The following is a 12,989-nucleotide window of genomic DNA, read 5'->3' on the forward strand; positions in this document are numbered from 1 at the left end:
CTCCTCCTTGGGTCAGTTCTGCCTGACTTCTCAGCAATCTCCCCAACTGTAGCTCAGGAGTCTCTTTTAGAAGAAAAAGAAAAAAGAAGATGTGGTCAGTAGAAGAGCTGACACACCATTGTACACACAAGTTAGCAGAGGCTGTATCTACCCAGGTACAGGTATGACCCAAGCTGACATGTGGCCTGGAAATGGGGTTCACAGAGCAGAGAGCCTGCAGCTTCCGCATGGGACCAACATTACCACAGTAGTTGTCTGTGCCAGGATTTATCTCAGCATTCGTACCATTTCCCTCTCTCTGCTGTATCATGGTAGGAAAGGGGTGACCGTGGGGGTACTAGGTCAACCCTCAGCCCTCCTTTTCATCAGAGGGGCTGTTACTTTGCTTGCCCTGGACACAGAACCCCATTACTCACGTACTTGGCTTCACGGAAAGCACGGTTCCGGTCCCAAAGATGAGCTTGTTTGTAGCACCCCCATAGTTCACACAGCCTTTAAGAGCCTTACAAGAACCCGCAGGAAGGGGCATGGTGGGATGGGGTGAGGATGGGCTTAGTCTCTCAGGCTCAGCACACCTCAGACCCACCACAGCAAAGGCTGACTTGCCAGCCATCCCTTGGGCCTCCATATTCCCTTGACCTGCCCTGATACTGCCTTTTAAGTTATAACCTTGTGGGACTTGCACTAAGGCTGGACCCCGAGGTGATGCACCAGCAAGTGACTGGAAGCTTTGTGGGCATCTGCTTCCCACACGAAACAGCGGCCAGAGGCCAGGACTGGGGACGGCCACAGGGACACTACTTTTCACCCACTGGTCTTTGACTGTGGACCATTCTCTTTTCTCTGAATTTACTCTTCCAGCGGAATCAGGCTGGTTCTATCCTTGGGAAAGCATTCTAACCGTATCAGATACTCCCTAACAACCCAGCTCTGCTCTCTTGGAGGGCTAGTTAAATATTATTCATTCTGGAAGCAATTAGACCAAACAAGAGAGCTGGTGGCTGACATTGCTTCTCACTGGGAGTGAAAACCCCATTTGGGTTGAGTGCATTGTCTCCAGCAAGCCGGATTGTTCTTAAAAATATAATTTGCATGCTATGCTTCGTGTATTATTCAACTCCTGTCTCCTCTCCCTTACAGGCGCATCTCTGAGACTTACCTGGCTTTATAATTAGCTTGGTCCCAGAGCCCCAGATCAACTGATAGTTGCTATCCACACAGACACAAAAACCTTAACAAAAACCTTCACTGTCCTTCCGGGGAGCCTATTAGAGATAAATCCCAGATAAAAAGTCCAGAGCAAAGCACATAAAACAATGCAGGAATATTGACTACTGAAGATTATTTGCTCATTCAATTATATTTGATTCCCTTGCCCATTACAGATTCCACACACAGATGATGAAATTGAATGACTAAACATCCAAAGTCAATCTAGGTCTCTCTGCATATAAGAGGAGCATAATTCATAGTTTTCAGGTTGGTGAAGTTGAACTCGCTTCACCTTCCCTGATGTTTTAAATAAAAACGCTAAAGAGAGAAACAGATCATTTGTTTGGAGTCGTGATGCATCTGATTCTCTAGTGTCTTGTTTTCACTGCTGGTAAGATTCTAGTCAGAACCACGGTATTCACATATAGATTAGGCTGATTTGGTTTACAGAGAGTTCTACCTGTGAGACAAGGAGTCCTGAGACCAGGGGCCCAGGCAGGCAGAGGCGTGGACGGCCCTCCCGAGCGCCCTGTCCAGTGTGGCCTGCAGTGCCGTGAGGATGTACCAAAGCCAGCTGGCTGTTGACAGAAAAACACCTTTTCAAAATCGCTGCTTGGTTTCCGGCACTTACTTGGAAACACTTGTAATCCGGTTCCAGCCCCAAAGAAGAGTCTGTCGTTGTTGGTAGACACTGTGATACCGAGGTCTACAAAAACCCCCCTGGGGCCCAGTAAGCACCGAATAACCGGCTCCAAGTAACGACCAACTGCAAACACGTGGAGGTACATTTAAGACACCAATGTGGTGACACTGTCCACTTTCGTTTGGGTTCAATTTCATCCCCGGCACGTTCCTATGGCCTGTGCTTATTGCTTCCAATTCACAAAGATGACAGCTCAAAATAATTCACCCTAAGAAAACGGGGCATCTCAAGCTCTAATCTCAGTTCTGATTTTTTTTGGGTTTGATTTAAATTATTTAACTTGTCTGTGCTTCGGCTTTTGTGTCTGTGAAACATGTCTGATGACGTGTGACCCTGCCTATCTTATTAGAGAGCACTGGGGAGATAGAAGGGTGGGTGGGAGTGCAGTGGGTCACACCAGAGAAACGCATTTTGAATAATCTGGGGGAAGTGAGCTTGTTCAAGCCAAGATATTTACGGACACGAACAAGAGGGACTATGTTAGCTGAAGTTTATTGTCAAAATCACTAACAAAAAGATTTCTCAGTGAAAACTGAAGGAGAATCTGTCTGTCTCGTGTGTTCTTCCACAAGGAACTTAGCAAACACGACCACCTAATCCGCCAGAAGGGAGAGGCTTGGAAAAGGTCAACTGAATGCTGAGGCCTCACCGCCCGGGGAGGGGGTGGGGGGATAGGAAAGAAATGCCAGTCCCTCCCCCACGGCAGTGAACGCACATCGATTAGCTTCCCAGGACACGCTAATTTCCCTTTGCTGTCGGCGGCCGCATTAAATGAAATCGGCCAAAGTTATTTTTTAAAACTGAATTTGACCGTCTTAATGGTCAATGGCGGTGTAGCTAGATCCAGAAACTACGCTCAGTAACTCCCTGAGAAATGGGGGAATGAAACAGAACTCCTCGATGGGATTCGCAGACATCCTAGTGCACAGAGAGGAAAAAGACACTTACGTGGTGTGACAGTCACTTGAGTGCCGGACCCAAAATGCAGCACATTCCCCAAGCCTGTCCACAGTGGCTGACTTGACTACAAAAAGCCTGCCACCTCTTCAGAGACACGGGTCTCGGAGCCCAAGGTGGAAGCTACCGCTTCCAGATAGGAGAGGATTCAGACCCAGGTCTCCTGAAAACCATGCTGTTCCTTCCTCCACGCAGACCTTCCTCCAGAGGCTCTTCCTCATCGGGGGCCCCCAGCTCCCACCTTCGTGTGGCCCAGGGCGGCCGCCTCCACCTCCGCGGGGACTCTGCTGGGGCCCGCCCTCAGGGAGGATGCCCTCAGGTGCCTGAGTCACATCTGAGGATCACTCGAGGCGCTGAGAAACTCCTCAAAATACAAGGGACAGGCTCAAGAGGCAGGCGGCGGCAGCGTGTGGTGGGGTTGGTGCCGGGGTGGGCATGGCGGCCAGGAATCCAAGGAGAGGGAAAGGAGTTAGAGGTGGAAGGAACAGACCTGGAGTGATAGGGTCTGAAGAGACAAGTAGGAAGGGGTAGATACCCACCAACAGCTGATGTCAAAATCTGTCATGCTCTGCTTTGTGGGAACACGCGAGTTCTAGGGGAAAGAAACGTTCCTGGCTCTGTCGGTTGCCCTGACCTATTTAGTAGTGTTCTTACCTCCTGTGACATCTCTCACGTACAGCTGAGAAGGCCCGCACTACAAACAAGATCAGCCCCTTTCTTAGTCCTGTACCACAGAGCAATCTGACCAAATGTTCTACACCAGGGGGCAGGAAGAGCAGCCACAAAAAGATGCTTGGAATCTGCTTCTTGGAATGCCTGGGTGGCTCAGTCGGTTAAGCATCTGCCTTCGGCGCAGGTCATGATCCCAGGGTCCTGGGATCGAGGCCCGCGTGGGGCTCCCGGCTCAGCAGGGAGCCTGCTTCTCCCCCTGCTTGTGTTCTCTCTCGCTCTCTGACAAATAAATGAATCAAATCTTTAAAGAAAAAAAAGAATCTGCTTCTCTCTAATTAGGCTGTCAATCTGTTTAGCTAATAAGTCCTATGAAGTGTCTTAATCTCTTCCAAGGAAAGGAGTCATACAAATGCAAAAGAGCAGTGGCAATAAGTCAAATGGCTTGCTGGGTATCTCTTCTTTGCGTGAATAGAAGGAAACTTTCTGTGTGGAGAGGAGACAGACTGGGGGGGAAGAACACAACAGCATTTGTTTTTATTAGGCTGAGTCTATACAGCACAAAGTAAAACAGATCTGGCAATTATTCAGGTAATGTGACAGTCAATTCAGGCAATTTTGAGCACAAAGAAGGTTTCTCAAGGAAGTGCCTAAATCTCTGGATCAGCTACTGACATTAATCAAATTAACTGGACAATTGTGCTGTTTAGACGCAAACTAATAAATGGGCCTTGGAAATGGTTCTTCTGAAAGGGTTGCATTTTATAAACTGAACCTTAAAACTGGTCCGGTGTTTATACCTCGCCATCGTTTTGGCACCACAATTGACATTTCCCATTTTTTTTCTTACAAAACATGCCTTACAGTGAGAGCCAGGAAAGTAAGGGTGACCTTCTCCCTGGAGAGTCTTATCAGGTTAACACACGGAAGCTCATTTAGAAATTCATTAGGTGTCTGGGATGTGAGAGCTGGTCATTCTAGATTAAGGGCTTTCTCTCAAGTGGTAAAGGACTTACGGGGAATGACGGTGAGTCTTGTTCCGGTCCCAAAGACAAGCCTGTTTATCCCAGAAATTGGCACAGTGTTTCTGCCCAGTACAAAAACACTGTACTCTGCTAAATTTCCTTCCTCTTCTTCCTCTATAAAGCTCACCAGGGGTATGCTATACACATTGCAACTTCTCCTTGGTGAAGTCTTTTTAAAACTTTTAAAAACCATCCTAATGGAAAATGCAGTCTTCCGTGTTTCTTGACCAAAAAAATCCAAGTCACCAATGGTTTCTCTTCTGTCCTCCCCCATTTTTTTTTAGATTTTTTTCAAACAAGAGCTTGCCATTTCTATGCTTGAAAGACAGTTTTCTCCCTGAACGAGTTCTTAGGGAATTCTACTGGCCACAGGGGTGGTTTCTTCTCTAGTAAACTATTAGGAAAATCACTTTTAGTTTTTGAATCTCTCACATTGGATGTTTTTATTTCTCCAAGGTCAGCCAGACTTATATTCTCTCAGTCTTAGCCTAGAATTTCCAGACGCAGTTCACCTCCAGTGTTGCCTTCTTTTCTGCCTCTAGCTGAAACCGAATGGGTTAGGGACGACCCTATTAGCCAGGCTTTACACACATCCTACCAAGTCGTACAAAAGGAAAATAGAACTGAACAGTAAGAGTCCTCGGTTAGAAGTTGAGAAAGCAGAGAATATTTGCCAAAACATGAATGTAGTGGGCAATTGTGCCTCAATAGGGAACATTCAGACCCACCTGGTTTTACTCGTAGAGTTGTTCCCTGCCCAAAGATGAGTTTTCCTGTGTTGCCAGAGCCACACTCTAGTGCTGCCCTTTACAAAAACTTTCAAAGGATATAATTTTTCCCTTTTCCTTCCCCCCAGCAACCTGGTAATAATAACTGATATTTGTAACACTTACTATGTACCAGCCACTAGGCAAAGCCCTTTATAGGTGTTAACTCTTTTAATCTCATAACAATTCAGCGAGTTAAGTAGTATTATTATCCCCATTTTACAGATGAGAAAAACGAGGCATAAAGAGATTAGGTAACCTGCCCCAGGTCACACATCCAGTAAACGGCACAGTTTGGTTTGCCCAGGCAGTTAGATTCTAAAAGTCATGTTCTTAAGCTCTATGCCATTAGCCATTTTTTCTATTTGGGGTTCTCCTTTGAAGTGTGTATGCCAGTAACATTGACAAAACAGTTAGCTCGCTGACCCTAATAAATGTACCCCGAGTGGGTTCTCCTGAAAGGCTTACATTTCATAAACTGAACATTAAAACTGATTCAGTATTTACACCCAGTCTCTTCATTTTGGCACCGCAATTGACATTTCCCATTTTTTCTTGCAACGCAGGTCTTACATTTAGAGCTGCAAAGGTAAGGTGACCTTCTCCCTGGAGAGTCTTATCAGGTTAACACACAGAAGCTCATTTAGAAATTCATTAACACCTATATCAAAGATGCCTTTCCCGAAGCCCCTTGGCTCCACTGTAAACTCCTCTTCTCCCTGAGCTTTGCCAAGCCTAGAACCGCCCTGGGAGCTAGCCCCAGCCAAAGCCACAGCGAGCGCTGCTGGGAACATAGCCTAGCTGTGTGAAGCACAATTCCAAACAGGGTAGGTAGTCTCTAAGATGCTCCTGAAGATTCTCGGAGAGAAGAACTTCTCGGGGGAGGCCAGAATTAGGATGAAACCAACTCCCGTCCTGTTACTTCTAGCAAATCCACTACGAGCCTATAAGCCAAAGAGGACTGAGAGATGCAGTCATTCTACGGCAAGTCTGAGTCATTCTGGATTGCCCCTGGTGGGGAGGTGCTCTCCAGGGTGGCCACAGGGATGGCCCTGAGTCCTGGGAGTTCCCAGCAGCGCTTGACTTATCTTTGGCTGGGGGGCCAGGGGGCAGGGCGGGGGAGACAGTATTTACAATGGCCCATGTGAGGTTGGCACTGTGTGGACAGAGGAGGCCAGGACATACGATGCATATTCCCACCTTCTCCAACTTTCAATGCTCCCTAGTGGCCCTTTTTTGGGAATGGGCCCTCCTGTTTGCTCTATGAGGAAACAATCAAATACTCCAACTGCCTTCCTACCATGCATTTCTGGCTCCCTCTATCTAGTTATTTTGATTGAAGGGTAAGCAAGGGCTCAGCTTGGGTGGACAGGAGAAAAACACTACCTGCGAGTGCACATTTTAAACATTAGGGCAAAACAGGGAGACAGTTTCTGAGATATTTCAAACTGCATAGACAGGTTTGAGAGAGTTAATTTGAAGACTCACTTGGATTTACTGCCAGACTCGTTCCCAATCCCCAAATCAGCTTACGGTTGTTGCCAATATTACATAGTCATAGGAAGCTTTGCAGAAACCGACCAGGCCAATGTGTATCAGGAAATCCCTTTCAATCCCCAAATCCAGCTAGCGTGCTCCTCCAGCTGGGACCCTGGCCAAAGAGGCAGTGGAGGAGACTGTTTATTATTGTGGTCAATTCGTAGCATGGTCGGGGTGGAAAGGCTCTTCTCAGATGAAATAGTTCATCCCTCCACCTTCAGCCCGAGCTGCCCCCTGACCAGCAAGGAGTCGTGCAATCCTGGCAAAGCCACTGGAGAAGGATTCTCCCACTCCGGTGCTCACCCATCCCTGCATTCAATACAGTCAGAACTTTCTGACCCAATGGTTAAGACAGAAAGGCAAGGAATCTGCTATTCTCCAGCCCGTTTATTGCTGTGCCAGGCGACCACACATGTGCCCATGTTCACATGTGCGTACGGCATGTGTATACCCTGGATCATCATTAGGATTCATTCTCAGAATTAACATAAAAAATAAAATTGGGTGGAGAAAACAGCCCCCAAATGAAGCTCAGTGCTACAGCTTCCTTTAGAAATTAGAGCATTCATTACGGATTCAGCAGAGATACTCACGGGGTTTGACCATTAACCTTGTTCCCCCTCCAAATGTGAGCTTGTTGCCTGCATTATTATTCACACAGTGATCTTCAGCTCAGCAAAAACCTCCTAGAAACTGTACTAAGTTTTCCCTAAAGATCTTCTGGAAGGAGCGATACCATGAGCACAGAGAATATTAAGTAATTGTCACAGTAATAACCTGGCACAGACTCCTAGCATCAGCTTGCATTTCAGGACTGTTTCCACATTGGATAAATGAAGGGTATTCTTCCTAAATATTCTAAAGAGGGAGTTTTCCTGCCCAAGCCCAGAATGCTGGCTGCCAGAATCCTAGCAGATCCTCTGGTGTTTTAGATAATAATTCTCCAGGGATTCTGAAGATCGTATTCCTCATTTGGACAAAGTAGGAATGGTTCATGTCCATGGCGCCAAGACCAAGCAGTCAAAGACACTGTCATCACTGTGGGAGAGACAGGGCCGCTGCCAGAGCCCACCTGGCAGGAGGGGTCAGCATGTTGGTCCACCCCTCAGGGTGCTGGAGCCAGGCACCTCTGACTGAAGTCCAGCTTGTGGAACATCAAAGGAGATTCCCACATCCATTCCAAAGAGCTAGAGACAGTCACAGGCACTGGCCAGCCCTGAATTCACCGACTCCAACTCCAGACCTTTTCACTCCCTGCTTAGATGGTCACTAGGAAAGGGACATTTTTCCTTTTGTCTTGGGGTAGACTTTTCCATTCTTTCTGTCCCTTTCCCCAGGTAACACATCTCCAGCACTAACCTGAAATCCTTCTCTTACGGGTAGCTTCTCATATTCTGTCTAGATCATCCTTTGGGGTCTCTCTTAATTTTGAGGGCAACTTGAAGGAGAATCTGAGAAGGGAGCTCCATGGGCACCACTGCTGAGGGTACAGCATCGTGTCCTCTCTTTCCTCCCCTTGGGCTGCCTGGAGGACCAGGGGCTTACCAAACAACAATCAGGAATGGGCCATTCCTGAGGGAAAGCAAGAAATACGGAGGTAATATGGCAGTCCATAAATTTCCTACTTGGATTTAGTCAGTGTCGTTCCTCCTCCAGAGAATAGATTCCCGTGGACGGATCCCTCCCTCCCACATCCATTACAAAAGGATCTCCTTTCTTCCTACTTTGTTATTTGCTTGCTGGATCTCTTACCCAAGTCTGTTTAATTTTAAGAAAGGGATATAATTTCTCAAACTGTCCCTATGAAATTAAGTCTGGTGTCACCTATCCTGGGTGTCCTGGCTAAGACATTGTGAAACTCAATTTGTTTCGTGTGTGCAAGTCTGTTTATCGTGGTGGGTCCATGATGACTGGTTTATGGACACGAAGCATATAGGTGTGGGCTCGTGTAAACATTCAGGGGAAGTAGGTGTCCCGTTTGTCTAGAGCAGAGCATTTATGGAAGGGAACAGCTGGGAATAAATTTAGAGAGTGGAAATGGCCCAGGTTTTAGAGAGTCTTAAGTGACAGGCTAAGAAGTGGACATAATGGTTTCTCACAATATGAATGCCCACATGAAATGTTAAGTTGGACAAGGGGAGGGGCCAAAAGAAGGGTAAGAAAAGCAAGTGAAAAGTGTGGAATGAGATTATACGCAAACAGTGAATCATGGAACAGTACATCAAAAACTAATGATGGGGCGCCTGGGTGGCTCAGTTGGTTAAGCGACTGCCTTCGGCTCAGGTCATGATCCTGGAGTCCCGGGATCGAGTCCCACATCGGGCTCCCTGCTCAGCAGGGGGTCTGCTTCTCCCTCTGCCCTCTTCCCTCTCGTGCTCTCTGTCTCTCATTCTCTCTCTCTCAAATAAATAAATAAAATCTTAAAAAAAACCCCAAACTAATGATGTAATGTATGGTGATTAACATAACATAATAATAAAAAAAATTAAAAAAAAGAGAAGAGAATGAGGAACAAAGAATTCCTACTGTGTTTAGAGGGGTCTCTCAGGCTCTTTAGCTAACAAACATTTTCCTAATGATTAATACAATTCTAATGAAAATGGTGCTAAGTCCATCATAGTGAGCCTCGGAACTCTCCTTTACCCCCCCTGTCTGGGGTAGAGAGACCCAGAATTTCCACTTCGGGTAGCAGTAATGCTTGCTTCTATAGTTTATAATGACTATTTCCCTTATTTTACATTTTCTTGACCCTCCAATACCAACAACTTTAAAAATAAAGTCTTGTCTGTAATACTCACTTGGTAAAACCTTCAGCCTAGTGCCTTCTCCAAAGATGTATTTGTAGCCTCCTGAGGTAATCACAGTGTTATGTGCTTCTACATAAACCAACATAAGGTTACCATTTCTTGGAATAGCTTTGCTGTCAGTTAGTAGGACATCGTATGCACGTCTCCATTGGAAGGTACTGTCCTCATTTTTTTCTAAAAGGAATTTACTTGGGATAATATCCCCGTTTATACACAAAGTCTTCACTGCTTTGATGAGGTCTGAGTTTGCAAAACTTCCTCAATTTCATGTTATGTTTATCTTAAGTGTATTTATTAAGAGGCTGTTTTAACAAACATGTCAGGATTTAAACATCTAAATGATTGTTGACCCCTTTGAAGTAGTCCTTTTAAGACTCTTCAATGAGTATCAGTTTAAGAGCCACACATACCCACCAATGACATGATTTTATATTCATACCTCATTTTGGAACCAAAATAGTACCAGTAACGAGTGTGAGTCCCTCCTTTCTTTATAAATCATAGCTCTGAAAGGCTTTCGATTATTCACAGAAATGAAATCCACCTTCAAAAGATAAAGCCATCTGGATGCTACAAAAAGAATGTGCCTTAAAACAAAAACAAAAACAAAAACAAAAGGATGTGCCTTGACCTTTAAGGGCAGAATCAAAAGCGGAAGGGAGCCACTAACCTGCGTGCCACTTTCAGCTGAGTGGCTTGCATGGGCCACTCATTGAAATGTATCAACTCCCTTTGTTAACAAATCAGCCCCCTCACCTAGGTGTCACACCTGGTTCAGGCACAGAGGGTTGTTGACGAGAAATATTACGAATGTAAAGTGGCAGGTGTTGCTGCAAATAATTCTAACAGGAAAGAGAAAAATAACAACAACAAAAAACAAAACCACACAACACTGAACTCTGCAAATGTGGGGACCGCCCATACCTCTTCGATACTGCTTTCTATAATCCATCTTTATTATTCCCTCCATGACGGCTTCACAACTTGCTTTATCACAGAGAATCCCGAGGAGATGGGGAGCTTTCTAAGGTCCTGGGATTCTCTGCTCCTCCCATGGGGTCAACTCAGCTAGCCTTTGTCCTCGGGGTGAACAGGGGCTGTCCTGTCTCCAGAGGTTTTCTTCTGCTATTCTCCCAGAAAAGGAAAGCCACGAGAAGCTTGTAATCCTGCTGCCCAGCCGTCACCCAGTCCACTTGCCAGATTTTTTAGTTCTACCCGGGGACATGGGCATAAACTCAACTGGGTCCCCAGCACTTATCTGTTAAGGACACGCTGCCTTGGCTCCACACTCCCGATTGGGTCACCTCCCTTTCCATTGGTTTGTTTCTGTCTCTATAACAAAGCTTTTCTTCCTCTTATCTCTGCCTCTTTCCCAAAGCCTCAACGTGCTATGTGGACCTTCGAGAAACACCGCTTGCGGTATTAACACAATTTATCAAACTGCCCATAGACCCGATAACCAAATCCAGCCTCTGGGGAAACGTGTCTTCATATCTGGCTCACACATCCGACACAGTTAACAACCACACGCTAAACGAAGCAATTAAATTCAGCTGTGTTTCAACAGGTCCCACTGGGTATCTTTCCAGAAGGGATAATTAGTTAACCACAAGAACTCACCGGGTGTGACCAGCAGTGAGGTGCCTTTGCCAAAGTAGAGGTTATACCCGCTGCTGAGATCCACAATGCGTTTTCCCTAGACAAAAAGCCCCTTGCAGTAACCACTCTGCTGTCCCCCTCACGTGGCTCTCCATTGACTCTCATGTCTGAAAACCAACCACACAGCAGTCACACAGACCGTGGCTCATCCACGAGACAGTTGCAGAGAAGGTCACCCCACTCACCACAGTGAGGAGGGCGATCACTCCTGAGAACTGCCCTCCCGGGGCCGAGAACCTTGTTTCATGTCATGAAGCCCAGAGTTTTCCAGCAGAGGGAAGTGCCCATCTGGACTGAGGACAGCAGGCGCTCGGACCAGGAGCTTCCCTGAGGGCTCATGGGGGAAGGGTGGAAAGACACCACAGGGAAAGGGGTTGGTGAATTTCGCCTCCTTCACTCTGGGTTGTACTGGAGTTGCACTCACTGATTTAGTTTCTGAGACACCCCCCACCCCCCGCAACAACACTTACTTGGTTTAACAGAGAGTTGAGTGCCTTTTCCAAAGATGAGCCTTCCTTGGCTGCCCCATAATTGACAGAGTCATATGGGGCCTTACAATAACCAGTGGGAGGGAAGGACTGAGGAGGACTCTGAGCAAGGGAGGCCACTTTCCCCTTTGGTGGGAGCAGCCTCACCACCCCACAGCCTCAGCTCCCAGCTCCTTGGCAGGGTTAGGACATTCCTCTAAAAGTAACAGCCAACTGTGCAGAGAGATCTGAGCTGGATCTTAAAGCACCCGTTTTGTTCCCAGAACACTGGGTTTTGGTATCCTGCTCATGCCTGAGGCACACAGAACAATCGCAAGGTCAGGCAGACACATGCCACCTACCATAGGTGGCCAACACTGGGGGCAGAGAGTGGTTATTTTAGGGACCAGGAGCACCATTCCACTCTCAGAGCCATAGTTCTTATAAAGAATATTAATGAAAACAACAACGGAACCAACAAAACCCAAAAGGTACATTAAGAGAGCTGTTTGCACTCCTTTTGGATTGGAGGGGTTCTTATTGAGGAAAACCCGATTTCTGAGTTGTTAGGTCTTTTTCTTTGTCTTATCACAGAATATGGGTGTTGCCTATTATCCTTAGCATTTCTATATATCGAGAGACAATGAACAAGCCCGTGAAAACTTCTATTTCTTCATGACCTGTCCTTAGGATTGCCTGAATTCACTAACTGTCAGACTTCCCATCAGCTCAGGCCCAAAGAAACGAGATGCCTCGATCCAGGTGGGCACTGTCAGTGTCTTAATCCCACTAAAACTGCACTGAAGAAGACCACCACTCACCCCAGCTTTTGAGATTGACCCGCTCCCCTCACTCACTTGGCTTTACTGTCAGTCTGGTCCCTGCTCCAAAGCGAAGGTCATTGTTATTGCCACAGCGATACACCCTTTAACAAAAACCTCCTGGGGCAGCCTGGCAGCCAGGCTCCCAGCGTCGTAGGCACAACGGGGAGAGGCACTGACCAATACCACACAACATGACAGTCCTATTCTCCTTTTCCGAGAGGAACCCGGCCACTTTGTCATGCTTCGAGGCTGTAAAAGTGGGCCCATCTCAGCTCACTGAGCACAGCTAATCTGGACCCTAAATTGGCACTCTGAGACATCTAATCAGCTTTCAAACAAGTTTCTGAGCTGTGTATAAAC

The 12,989-nt window shown here is 46.6% G+C and overlaps 1 gene segment (V, D, J or C); it reads right to left on the reverse strand.

The window, feature by feature from the left end:
• Nucleotides 1-12,989, reverse strand: part of LOC118003664 — a 421,186-nt gene that overhangs the window by 44,017 nt on the left and 364,180 nt on the right. Inside the window, 1 exon segment of the C gene segment in view lies at nt 1,844-1,884. Coding sequence covers nt 1,844-1,884 — 41 coding nt within the window.

This window comes from Mirounga leonina, unplaced genomic scaffold, assembly GCF_011800145.1.
Source record: "Mirounga leonina isolate KUSES-001 unplaced genomic scaffold, KU_Mleo_1.0 Mir_91, whole genome shotgun sequence".
Lineage (NCBI taxonomy): Eukaryota > Metazoa > Chordata > Mammalia > Carnivora > Phocidae > Mirounga > Mirounga leonina.